This window comes from Myodes glareolus, chromosome 26 (assembly GCF_982192425.1).
Source record: "Myodes glareolus chromosome 26, mMyoGla1.1, whole genome shotgun sequence".
In the NCBI taxonomy this organism is placed as follows: domain Eukaryota; kingdom Metazoa; phylum Chordata; class Mammalia; order Rodentia; family Cricetidae; genus Myodes; species Myodes glareolus.
The window spans coordinates 44,906,170-44,919,932 of NC_142051.1; the positions used below are offsets into that span (position 1 = coordinate 44,906,170).

At 44.8% G+C, this 13,763-nt stretch overlaps 1 protein-coding gene across 4 annotated transcripts in view; it reads right to left on the reverse strand.

Moving 5' to 3' along the window:
* Positions 1 to 498: 498 nt before the first annotated feature.
* Bpifc (BPI fold containing family C) overlaps positions 499 to 13,763 on the reverse strand; it is a 47,920-nt gene continuing 34,655 nt past the window's right edge. For all 4 annotated transcript variants that reach the window (XM_048418801.3, XM_085683351.2, XM_085683350.2 and 1 more), the window contains exons 12-16: positions 13,136 to 13,203; positions 6,123 to 6,165; positions 4,086 to 4,149; positions 3,039 to 3,115; positions 499 to 1,175 (exon numbers count right to left, since the gene is read on the reverse strand). In XM_048418801.3, the coding sequence (XP_048274758.3) occupies positions 1,053 to 1,175; positions 3,039 to 3,115; positions 4,086 to 4,149; positions 6,123 to 6,165; positions 13,136 to 13,203 (375 nt within the window). In that variant the 3' untranslated portion in view covers positions 499 to 1,052. The remainder of the gene's footprint in view (positions 1,176 to 3,038; positions 3,116 to 4,085; positions 4,150 to 6,122; positions 6,166 to 13,135; positions 13,204 to 13,763) is intronic.

Sequence of the window (13,763 nt, forward strand, 5' to 3'; positions counted from 1 at the left end):
ACACAGTGGACTCCCACTCCATTGCAATAAGAGAGTTTGATTGATTTGTATCTCGTCCTATTTCCTGTGATGAAAAAGCACAACAGCTATCAGGAAGGCTGAGTTTCCACCTGTGCCGTTACCCACATTTGTGTGATAAATTCCTCTTAACCTCTGTTTTCTAATCGATGAAATGGGATCATAATTCTACACAGAGAGGTTGTGAAGATCACAGGAACGAAGCTGGAGGAGTCACCAGGCCAGGGCTTTAAGCACTTAACAGTCCTCTTCCATTACCCAAGAACCCAAGCAGCATATAAACAGAGGGCGTGGTTTCTGTGCATTTTCCTTAGCCATCCTGGCTGTCCCATTCTGTTCCTCTGTTCCGTCTCACCCAGACAATGAATAACACTGACGGCAACTGTGAACTGTCTAGGTTTCGTAGGCTGCTCTGGCATCTCTGTTCCATCCCTGAGAGGATGCCTCAGACTTAAACAACACAGGATGACCACAGAAAGATTCAAGAGGCTAGCAACTCCTTTTAATATTGATATTTGTAGAACATCAGTCCATTTTCTGTCATATTTTATTAAAATAAATTCAGGACAGGAGTTTTCACACACAGAGACTGACATTGATAGAAAACAATTTTAATTAAGCACAGGACAGTCATAGTAAACATAAAACATACAATCCAACTAAAGAAGGCAGTCTCTAAAGAGCAGACATGATTTACACACATACACTCACACTCTCACACACACACCAGTGCACATACAGACAAGTTCCTTAGCCACCTGGTCAGATCTACGAACCTCACTCTTATCCACAGGTTATAAACACAGGCACACAACATGCTACATATACTGACATATATATCTCCCCCTCCCACTGCCTTGTCCCTGTTCAGCCCTTTAACTCAGTCGGCTTTATTCTAGGTCTCTTAGGACTCCAGAGAGAAACTGTTTCACAAGGGCTTTAATACCCGGGGTGCAGGGCCTTCATCTTCCAGGTTTACAGTTCCCGTGGGACAGAATGTTGTTTACTTCCTGGGTTGAATTGTGAACCAGCAATCAGTGGGTTGGCTGTTCTCTCCATGGTTGGTTTAGCAGGTTCAGACCTCCCCAACTGTGGAGATTTGGCTGTTGTTTTGAGACTGTTTCATGCGCCAGGTCAGTAGAAATCAGAAGGAAACCCTGAAAAGTATGCAGAATGAAGACAATAATAAACCAAAGGCGTATTTGGGTTTTCCTGGAGGGAGAAAAGTTTCCTTGCTGGGTCCTAAGGCATCAAGTCTTTCCCAGCCCCTGTACCCTAGGTGAAGGCTCCTGATGTGAAGAGGCTATGTTGGATCACTGTCACTAGATGTGACTTAGGTAACGGGGAGTGGAGAGGAGGAAAGCTGGGGGGGTAGAGTTAACGTGGAGTAGTGGGTAAGTGGGAGATGCTTTCTGAAACCTGTTTCTACTTTCCAAAGTACAACATGTAGAAAAGAAGGGGCAGCAGTTTTGTGAAGTTACTTAGTAACAATCTCCCAGGAAACAGCATTCACTAGGGCCCAATTCTGAAAACGGCTGTCGTAAGAGCCAATCCATAGGGTTCTTTGTTGTGATGGTTTTAATCCTTCAGCCTCATATATTTAGAAGTTTGGTCACCAGCCAGTGACACTGCTTTAGAAGGTTGTTGAGCCTAGGAGGTGAGCTCATGCTGAAGGAAGTGTCTTGAGGTCTTACGGCTTAGTGGATTTCCTGGACACTGTATCCTGACCAGGTCTCTCATGTTTCTGTTGCCCCACCTTTTCTGCTGTGGTGGACTGTATCCCTTCGAACTGCTGCTGAAAGGGCTTGGAGGTGGGCGGGGCAGATCAGACTCTACTAGTAGCCCCACAGAGACCAGGCTTTAGTTTTGGTTCACTAGCATGGGACAGAGCTAAACAGACAGTCTTCAGGAAAACCACAGTTTAGGAGCAGTCAATCAGCAGATGCCCCACAGCCTTCTACTTGCTCAGCCAGCATCCCAAGGCCCCTTCTTCTGGCTCAGCAGGCCCCCAAAGCCCCTTTGATGACTCAGCAAGCCCCCCTCCCCCAGTCTCCTGATAACTAAAGATAGCTTTTCCTACCCTGTTGCTGGAAGGTCCCTAACCACCAGAATCTCCCATCAATCAGCCCCCAGACAAATCCCTCCTCCCTGGAATTCCCCTAAGTCCGCTTAAAAGGAGCTTGTGACCTTCTTGGGGGGGTCGCCATGTGCCACCCTAATGTTGGAATTAATAAAGCGCTCTTGCATATGTGGCTTTTGGTCTTTCTTTGGAGGCTTCTCTCAGATCCTAACATTTACCACACCCTTCCCTGCTGTGGTAGACTGTATCCTTTTGAGCTGTAAGCCAAAATAAGCCCTTTCTTACATTGTATCCTGTCAGGCATTAAGTCACAGCAAAGAGAGAAGCTAACTTCTAACTAACATAGCAGCCATTTTCCTTTCTACCCAAGACACTAAACTTCTTTGGGTCTACTTTCGTCAACAAATGGGATTAATGATGTCAGCCTTACAGCTTGTCTGGTGAAATAAAAGACTTTTAAAAGTATTTTTCTTATACTGTGGAGTGATTTAAATGTGACTTCAAAGTGAAATTAGACCTGGTCTGACTTTTAAATTTTTCATTGTTAGTTATAAGCTTTAATAGCTGGATGTTCTGTTTATAAAACTCCTTGGGCTGGTAAAAGTCTAAGGAAAGCAAAATAAAACATAATGATGGAGAGACGGCTGTGTGGATAAGAGAACGTCTTGTTCTTACAGAGGAGCTGGATTAGGTTTCTAATGCCTACACTGTTTGAGTCATGGTTGACTGTACTCTAGTTCTGATGTGGTACCAGAAGGAACATGACATACACACACACACTCATGCACACACACACACACACACACACACACACACACTCATGCACATACATATCCACGTGAAATAAAATAAATGTATCTTTAAAAAATAAGTAATAAACAAAAGAGGAAGCTTGTTCTACTGTGAAAATCAATAGTGAAGAGGAGATTAGGAACCTTACCTCAAGAACTTCAATGTCTGAATTGACGAATGAGATGTTGTAGGGGTTGGGAAGGGGAAACCCTTGCTGCAATTTTGCTGGAATGTAGAAAAAAGGTGTAAGGTAACCAGGCACGGGTACTGAATTTTTTCGGCTGGAATTTTAGAAAGAGATGGAACTAGAAGCTTTTTAATAGTTTAATCTTATCACTGTTCCTGGTCTTGTTTTAATTCACAGTGATATGTCCCTAGCATTTTGCTGGGTGAATTAGTAATTAATTTATATTCAGTAAAACTGTACCTGTAATTATGTGTATTTGGACACCAAACTAAACAAAACAAAACACTGTCCATTTCCTCCCATTTAAGTACTAATCATGCCTGACTATGCTTTTCATTTTCTACATAGTCATAAAAGACATGTGTGTATATATGTATGTGTATATTTATACACACATATACATATATATATCTTTATAATAGTGGGGTGTATTGTGTGTATGTGTGTAGTGTGTGCACGTGTGTGGAGGACAGAGGATAACCTCAGTGCCATTCCTCACTTCCATCCACTACCTTGGTTTATTGTTGCTTTTGAGATGGGGGTCTCTCGTTGACGTGAAACTCCCAAGTAGGCTAGGCTGGCCAGTGAATCCAATAGATCCACCTGTCTCTGCCTCCATCAGCACTGAGATTGTAAGCATGTACCACTGTGCCCAGCATTTAAAAAAAGGGGGGGGGATTCCTGAAGGATTGAATTCAGGTCTTTGTGCTTTCAAGTTAGTTGCCAACTATCCATCCAGTCCCCTATTTTGAAAATTATTAATTCATGGACTTGGGGACATTTTGCGTCTAATATAAAAAATATATTGCTGAATGTGTAAACAGTGTTGTTAGCAATCATAATCCTGCTAACTGGCTTCTTCAGCTCTTATTGCTGAACACTGTAAACTTCTGGCTCTGAGCCAAATCCACAATAACACTCTAGACAGGCACCAGGGTAGAAAGTTTCAAACATAACCAAGAGTGTGGCCAATCCCAGAGTCCCATCATGCCTTAAAGGATTCCTTACTATTGGCCAGTGGGAGGACTCCAAAGTGAAGAATGGAAGAGAGGATATTTTCAAACCTCACGACCTAAAATGAAAAAGGAGACTTTATCAGTTGCCAAATCAAGGTTCCCTGAGAGCATCAAGCCTGGTTTGGGTGTGCAGGTCCCCAGCACTCAGCTGGATAGAAAGTCATGACTAGACTTTCCCTTGCAGGTGCATGCTAGCTCCTGACTCCTAATCTCAGAATTCTCCCTGAAGTGAAACATCTGTTTGGGCCTCAGCTAAATTTACTGTCCTGACTAACATTCTCAGATCTGGTCCTGTCTTACTTACTGCCACCTTTTGGTTGGATGTGGCCATGATAGTAAGTCCCTACTATCTCCCATGCACTACCTCATGAGAGGCTAAGTGACCTGTCTAAAAACACACAGCCAGTAAGTGGGACTTCACTCTTGTAGCCTGGCCTCGGAGTTAAGGTATGAAACCATTATGTGTATTCTCCATCTACATAGACAAATCAGTTATCATAAGTGCAGGAAAAATGGCCACTATTTACTTTCTACCTTCCACAGTGTGCTGTAGATGTATTGAGTGAATTGGGCTTCAGCAGATTCTCTCAACAGCCCTGAGTGATCCCTACCTCCATCCCTGCTCCAATGGCCTATTCTTTTCTTCTACATTATTTTCAGAGCATGCAGTGTATATTTGTTCACTATTTCTACCCTGGCTGGTTAGTGTGCTATGGGAAGCTCAGAAACATCTCTTAACATCTGTTCCTGTATGGCTCTCCTCCCCATTCCAGGCCGCAATAACAGAGGTCCCTAAAGGACTAAGTGGACCCTAGAGGAGAATCACTACACAGAATGTTAATGCCACAAGGGGGAACCTTCGTCTTGAGCATTGCTAGGCTCGGTAAGAAGTTGTACGTGAAAGACTAATGTTAAGAATGAAAGTTCATGTCCGGTCACGTCCAGCTGAGCATGTGCTAGGCAGAGCTCTTCCCAGAAAGTCTGACAATGTGCTTCCACATTCTATGCAAGGACCATTTGTGAGCAAAGGAAGTCATGGACTTGGCTGACCTTCATGACGTCCAGAAGTATGGACATTCCATGTTACTTGTTGGGGAGTGCAGGGATTTAATTGAGAAATGTCTCCCACAGGCTCATGTATCTGAACACTTGGCCCCCAGTTGGTGGTGCCGTTCGGAGGTTATGGAACCCTTTAACCCTTTCAGCCTTGCTGGAGGATGTATTTCACTGGGAGTGGGCCTTGAGAGTCTATGGCTTCACCAGACTTCTTGTTTATCCACTCTACTTCCTGTGTGTGTGGAGATGTACCCACTTCATGCACCTGCTACCAGACTGTGACATCTCTGTTATGGACTCGCCCTCCAGAACCATAAACCAAAACAAACCTTTCCTTTTTCTTCTTCTTCTTCTTTTTTTCTTTTTGGCTTTTTGAAACAGGGTTTCTCTGTAGCTTTGGAGTCTGTCCTGGAACTAGTTCTTGTAGACTAAGCTGGCCTCAAACTCACAGAGATCCACCTGCCTCTGCCTCCTGAGCACTGGGATTAAAGGCGTGCACCACCACGGCCCGGCTACAAACCTTTCTTCTATAAATTGCTTTTGGTCATGGTGTTTATGATGCAACAGAAAAGGAGCTAAGATAACATGTCTGCTCCCAAGCTGGATGTGGCCTGAATGCCACTTAAATTTAACTCTAGAGGATCATTTCATCTAGGAACCAAACAGCCCCACGAGAATGCCCATTTTTCTAGCATCACACAGTCTTTTCAATTCTTTTCAAAGCCTTGCAATATGAGTTAAAGTATATTGCTACGCTAATGGGTTTCACAAGTGAATACCATGAAGGCCCCAGGTTCAATCCCCTGTGCCACAAAATCAACCAAACACATGAACAAGAAAAAAATCTAAAACTAAAACTGTGGAGAATCAAGGACTCAGAGACACAGAAAACCACATACACAGGTTACATACAACCCAACAGAATTCTGTTTCTTGGGCCCTTTTCCGGGTACCCTGAGCTCGCATTCCCTACCTTCACATCTCTATGTCTGTTCTCTGGCAAAGAGAGTTGGAACCTGAAAGGAAACAGGAAGAGGTTAAAGGGAGGTAGATTTATGGGGGCGGAGAGATGGTTCAGCAGTTAAGAGCAGCTTTTCTCTTGCAGAGGACCAGGGTTCAGTTCCCAGTCTCCCCACATAGAGACACACAGTCATTTGTAACTCAAGTTCCATGGGATTCAATGACCCCTTCTGACCTCCACAGGAATCAGGCACATGGTGCATAGATATTCAGGCAACACACTCATATAAATTAAATAAATCTGAAAAACAATTTTTTTAAAGAAAGCTAAATTTAGGTGCTGGAGAGATGGCTCAGAAGAGCACTGGCTGCTCTTCCAAAGGTCCTGAGTTCAAGTCCCTTGTAATGAGATCTGGTGCCCTCTTCTGGCCAGCAGGGATATATGCAGGCAGAACACTGTATACATAATAAATAAATCTTTAAAAAAAAGAAAGCTAAATTTAAAAACAGTAAATGCTGGGCAGTAGTGGTGCACACCTTTAATTCAGCACTCAGGAGGCAGTGGCCAGGTGGATCTCCGAATTCAAGACTGGCCTGGTCTACAGAGCAAGTTCCAGGACAGACAGGGAAAGAAACACTGTCTTAAAAAAACAAACAAACAAACAAACAAAAAAACCCCAAACCACCAACAAAATAATAAGGAACAACACAACAAAAAAGACAAGTAGATTTAAAAAATAGATAGAAACAAGTCACTACTGAAAAACCCACACGTAACCAAGCATGAAGGTACACACTTCTAAACACAGGACTCAGGAGTCTGTGTCAGGATTAGGAATTCTATGCCAGCTTGGGCTACCTAGGCAGATGTACTACCAAAACAAACAAAAGATCCACAGACAAACTCAGATGGTCATAGAGTCTACTGCATGTATTTCCCGCCCTTGTAATCCCAGCTCGGACCATGAGGTGAGCCTCACTTTGGCTTTTGAACGATCTTCTATTTGACTCTCATCTGCTAAAGTACAGCTACTAAGAACAAGCTCTTACTGCAGGGCCACAGAGCTGTTGGGAAGGACGTAAAATCAAAAGATTGTCTTCCTTGAAGACAAATAATATTGTGTCTTGCCTGGGGGTGAGGCATAGTTGCGGAGCCCACTTAGTGTGCCTGTGGCACTGAGTTCTATCATCCTGCAGGTACATGGAGAATACCACCCACTCAAAAAGTTTTAGAGAAAGTTTATTTCCTAGATTGAAAACCAGAGTAAAACTGCAAACTCTTAAGCATGATGAAAGACCATACATGACCTGGGTCAATATGGTGAAATTAATACAGCAAAGTCAAGAGGGAAAGTCAAGTGCAAGGTCGTAACAAGGTCACCCCTCCAATCCCGTGTATGCCAAGAGAGACAAGTTCAATAAGTCCTACTACCCAATGCCTTATGTACTGTTTCTGTTTCAGTTTATAACCATGAACTTTTCAAGGAGTGAGATCCAGTCTTAATGACTGTATCTAGGCATTGAGTACACATCTCAGTACATCCCAGCACTAAGCATGACTTTATTGGTCCATGCAGAAGATGTTTCATGAGCACCTAACCCATGTCAGTGAAGGGGCAGGTGCTGGAGATGACTGTGGGCACAATCAGAGTTCTCAGGGAGTTCACAGCCTGGTGGGAGGTGGGGGCAATATCAAAGAATCTCGACAATTAAAGTTTAATTTCAAATTGAGGTAAAAGCTCTGAAGGGAAGAAACGAGCCATCGAGTCATGTGACAGAGGCACTTGACCTGACTTGGTAGATGCATGATGGCTCCCAAGGAAAGTCTCCTTGAGCTGAAACAGGGAGGATGGATAGCATTTAAAAGGAAAAGCAGAAGGAGGAAGGGGGCCTGGCAGTGGCCCCTTGAGGGGACATAACCATAGAGAGGGCACAGCAAAATGGCGCTGGAGAGGCAGACGAGGTGACCCCACCACGTGGAATTTGATCTTGAGTCTGGAAGCAAAGAATCCACGGAAGGTTTTGAAGATGAAAGATGGTGGTTGCAGTGTGGAGAGATGACTGAGAGCCAAGGGCTTCTCAGGGGCTCACCCAATGCTCAGCCATGCGTTGGCCTTGCGAAGAATTTAATTTAAAATTGTAGAGGAGGATACAAAGTAGTGCAGACGCCGGTGTTCTTTTGTGGGTTTACAAGGGTGTATGCGTGTGAGAGATCATGGAGTGGGGGACGACAGTCGTGGGGCAAAGCAAGCTGTTCTTTGAGGAAAGCATTCCATACCCACCTCTAGAGTGATCCTTCATATCCACTAATTGCCTGTTCCTCTTGTACCTCTCCCAGGTCAGGCAGGGAACATTGTCCTTCTCTCTGTTCTCTGGACCAAGAACAGTACAAGGCACGAAATACGTGCTCAAGAAATCCTTACTGACTGGATGTAGAGAGATGGAGGAGCAGACAGAGGGGATGGATAGGAAGTGCTGACTGGAATCGGGGTGGGGTGAGGTGTCCTTTTGAGGTGGAAGGCATTCTAAATAGAGGAAGATGGGGAAGGAGGAGGAGCAGCTAGGGTTGGGGGGTTTGAAAGCCAGGACCAGCAGTTGAAGAGCTCTGGCTTACCAAGCCAGAACATGGTGCTTTCCCTCACACTTTGGACTTCTCACTCTTTGAGTCCTTCTTCCCCTTTTTTGCCTGCTTCTGCTTCTCCAGGGCTGACCTCCTAGGAGAGGTCAAACAGCATGGCTTTTCCTTTTCCTCCTGTGGGTGACTGTTGAGATTTACAGGTTGTCTGCTCAAGGGTCTTCCTTTTAAACTCTAATAGAATTGCCCTTGAACCTAAAAGTAAACTAAACCAAACCAAAGCAGAACAACACAAATCACCCAGCAGGCAGTGGGTTTGACCTTTAGTTAAAGGTTTTGTGGAAGAACTACCCATTTAGCAGGTAAAGATTCCCCAGGGTTTTCACCAGCGTTCCTCTGGCGGCCTGGAAATTCTCCCGAGAAGGATCTGTTTAGAGTTTCCTCCTTTGCCAATAATCCAAAAGCACCCTCGTGATGAAAACCATAGATGCATTCTCTCTGGATACGTGTTCCTGATGGCGCATGTTGGGAAATATTTACCCGCTCCACCTGCGAGGAGGCGAGTTAGCAATTGGCTGCATATGTATTTTCTGACTACATTGCTTGGGAGGGGTAGCAGGGTGTGTGTGTGTGTGTGTGTGTGTGTGTGTGTGTGTGCGCGCGCGCGCGCATGTGTGTTGATGGGTAGAGAAACAATAATATATGTTTGATTACTTCAAGGTGTTTTGGGTATGTGTGTACACATTCCCACAGGTGTGGCAGGTGTATGTATTTGTGCATGTGTCCTTACGTGTGAGGGTCAGAGGTCACTCTCAATCACTCTCCACCTTATGTTTTGAGGCAAGGTCTCTCACTAACCCCTGGGCTCCCTAATTTGGCCAGGCTGTCTGACCATGGAGCTCCGGGGATCCTCCTGTCTGCTTCCTCTGCTCTGGGGTTACAGACATTTGTCTCAGCACCTCACTAGCTTTTTATGTTAGTTCTGGGGATCCAGACTCAGATACTCCTGTTTGTGCAGCAAGCACTTCATTGACTGAGCTATCTCCCCTGGCCCTGACCGCCTTGAGTTTTGTAGATTGAGGGTTAGAATTAAGTTATCTGAATGAAGACCAAGAAAAAGAGAGTATCATTTAACAGGATCTATAAATCTATAAAACACCTACTATGTGCTAGAGATGCCTCCAAGCTCAATTCTATTTAGCTCAGGAGGCCCCATGACAGAACAGTGGGAATCTGCTTTATGATGTAGAGGTCCAGTGTTACAGCTTTTCATCTGTTTTGTTTTGTTTTTCTTGAGACAGGGTTTTTCTGTGTAACTTTGGAGCCTGACCTGGAGCTTACTCTGTAGACCAGGCTGGCCTTGCACAGCTACCAGGTAACAGACAGAATCCAAGTCCAGATCCACCCGACTGCATACACTGACTAGACATTCCCAGAGAGTTCAGGCTTATTAGCAGCATCCCTAACTGTCCACTTCTTCTGTCCATGCCTCTACTTGGTGCCAGCAGTGAGAACAGGGTTGTGTGCCTTTTCTATCCAGGACACTCTGTTCTGTGTCTTCTCTTTTGCTTTTCAATGCTTAGTACTGAGAAATGATTCATTGTCTTTTCCAGTTCTACATGACACCAGGTTCATGGGTGTCCTGATCCAGACAGCCACATTTATTTCCTAAGTTCCAGGTCTAGGTGCCATTTTTTTTGTCTTAGTTCATCCCTGTGCCAAGGTAAGGCAAGGTAACACTGTAGGTAAACACCCATGGTCTTGAAAAATAGGTTCAGGTTGTGACCTTGCCTTTGGACAGTTCTGTGACCTTGAGAGTAAGTTTTCTAAGCTCCGTGACCATCAAGTCACCTCCAGGTGCTCACTGAAGTTGTGTTTGGTTCTCTCCTGGGTCTCTGTGCTGTCCTGCCTCTGGTTCCTGGTCATCTAGACAGTGTCAGGTGTGAGCGCCCCCTTGTGGCTCCTTTCCTCCTGCGTTGCCTTATCTTATTGTAATTTATTAGGCCGTGTTTGTTGGATACCCCTGGGAGGCCTGCTCGTTTGGGGGAGGGGGAAGGAGGAGGAGTGTATCTGGGAGAAAAGAGAGGAGGGTGGGAAGGACTGGGAGAGAGGGAGGGAGAGGAAATTGCTGTCGGGGATGTAATGTGAGAAGAATAAAAGGAGAAAGATTGAAATGAAGTAAAAGGGGTGCTGTGCTGGGTGAAGGACCTAGGAGTCTTTAAAGCTCAACAATAAAGAGAAGTAGAGGACGGCATCCCCCACATAGGAGTGAGGGGTTCTCTCAATAGGGACACTCATGAAATGACATTGTAGGGGCTAAAGGCGTAGCTGAGAGTTAGAACACTTGAGTCTGAGCTACAGCAGAGAGAGACAGAGACAGAGAGGCTGAGACAGAGACAGCGAGACTGAGACAGAAACAGACAGACGGACACACAGAGGAGAGAGAGAGAGCTTGTGTAATTGAACATTTCCTTTCTGATTGCTGGGACTAGACATAAATGTCAAGTGATAGTTACAGCCAGCATTCTTTGGACAGCAAATAGACAGTGTACACTTAAGGACTTGCAATGCCACAACCCCCTGAAGCAGGTTTTATTAGAGCATTGTTTTATAGAGAAGGAAATAGAGATCCAGAGAGGTTAACTAACTTGCTTGCCTGAGACTTACAAGACGGATAAACGGCAGTGCTGGCACCTCAACCCAGCTAGACCTGCTCTCTGATGACACCCCCTCGGATTTGCCTGTGATTTCTGCATTTCCTATCTACACAGCCAAGGCTAAGCAGTTCAGCCAGAGTGGGTGAGAACGCCGTGACATGCTGGGAGTTTATCTGGAGACACTATTGCCTGGCTCTTCTTTGATGTCTGTCTCCTGGATTCCCCAACAGTGCCCTTCCCTTGTGATGACTCTCTGTGACAAGGCCAAAAACCAAACCGGCTTGGCCTGAAAGGCCGCACCTGAGTCCTAGAGGAAGGAGGGGCAGCGATGTCGGGAGGCGGGGCAGCTGCTCTCACGGCTGAAGACAAGACTGCCTCTCAGCCCAGCCTGGGCAGCCTTGCTAAGCTGTTCTCTGGCTCTTTGGCCAAGTGAGACCTGACCCACAAACCTTGCCCCAAACCGGCTCAATGTCTGAATTTAATATAGCATCTTCTGCAGGAATCACCTTCAGACGCCTTCAGTTTCTACCCTGACATTCTTCATATATTTTTTAAAGCCTTATGTGTGTGTGTGTGTGTGTTGTGTGTGTGTGTGTGTGTGTGTGTGTTGTGCTTGTCTGTGTGTGCACCAGTAAAGGCCTGAAGTCCATGCCAGATGTCCTCCTCAATATTTTACTTGTCTGTCCGTCTGTCTGTCTATCTATCTATCTATCTATTATCTACCTACCTATCCATCCATCTATCATCTGTCTATCTTTCTATCTATCTATCTATCTATCTGTCTATCTGTCTATCTGTCTATCTGTCTATCTGTCTATCTGTCTATCTGCCTATCTGCCTATCTGCCTATCTGTCTATCTATCTATCTATCTATCTATCTATCTATCTATCCATCCATCCATCCATCCATCCATCCATCCATCCATCCATCCATCCATCTATCTATCTGAGACAAGGTCTCCCACTAACCTTAGAGCTCATTGTTTTGGCTAGTCTGGTTGGCCAGCAAGTCCCCAGGATCTGCCTGTGTTTGCCCTTCAGCACCAAGGTTAAACTGTGCACCACCACGCCCACCAGGATGTTAGAGATTCAAACTCAGGTCCCCACATGTAATCAGTAAGGAGTTTTCCCACTGAGACACCACCTCTGCCCTTCTTCATGATTCCTGAACTACAAGAGCTGCCTTTCCCTTTAGCAGCAGCTCTAAACAATGTAGCGATTCCTACCCAGGTTGGACTAATACACCAGGTTACTGCCCAGTTTGAATTCCTGCCTTGGCTTCCCTCAACAGATTGTAACTTAGGATATGTAAGCCAAACAAACCCTTTCTTCCCCAAGTTGCTTTTGGTCTTGCTGCTTTATCACAGCAATAGTAACCCTAACTAAGACAAGACTTGATCATGGCCTTAAGGCCAATGAGAAAGGATTTGAAACTTGATCCTTTAATCTCTAAAGATGTACACAGCACCTGAATATATTCCCATGTCCCTCTTTCTTACCATAGAAATTTTAGCCATCACCGGAATGGGTGCTGACAGAATGACCTTTACAATGACCTTGTTTCTATTTTATCTTATCATTGCTCTCATCAGAAGAAAAAGAAAAACAGAAGCGCACTTTTCTTTTACTGAGTTCAACCTTTGAAATAATCTGCTCTGTTAGGGGCTGAGTGCTGAGCCGACTCACAGTCCCACAGTGGGAAAACATTTGTTTTCTCAATGGCCACTTAGTCTTTGGGGAATGCTCACTAATTTGTTACCAAGGTTTCCAGCAGTCAAATCAAATTGATCTTACCTGTTCAGCGACAAGGAGCAGATCAGTTTTTGTCCCAAAATAGCCAGGCCAACACTGGTGCTAGCAATCTGAAGATGAGAAAGCCGTTGTTACTGAAGTGAGTGGCTGATCTGGACTACAGGTTATAATATGATAGGAGTACAGTGGAGACATCCCAAGCCCAGCGTTCCCTCTTATTCAAGAAATGTTGGCAAGATACATTTCTACTTCTGGCCAGGGCAGCCTGAGCGTATTCTAGCACTTGGATGATTGAAGAAGGAGGAGGTTCAAGGTCAGCTTGGTTCAAATGTTGGGGAAAATACAATCTTGCAGAGAAGGATGCGAGTGTAAGAATTTCTTGTTTGAGTGCTTCTTTTAAATTAACTTTTTGGCAGTGCTGTGGATTAAATCCAGGGTCTTACGCATGCTAGGCAAGTATTCTACCATTGAGCCATATCCTCAGCCCCCTCTTCAGTGTTGCTTTCCTTAACTGCTCTTCTCCTTCATGTGTGTAATTTTGTTTGGCTTCATTGTACTGTTTTTAACTTTTCATTGGTCAGGGAAAATTGACTTAATTACAGCTCTCTAATGTAAATGGAAGGGAACATAGGAAGTAAAGGTCAGTGAGGTATTTTACACACAGGGTCAT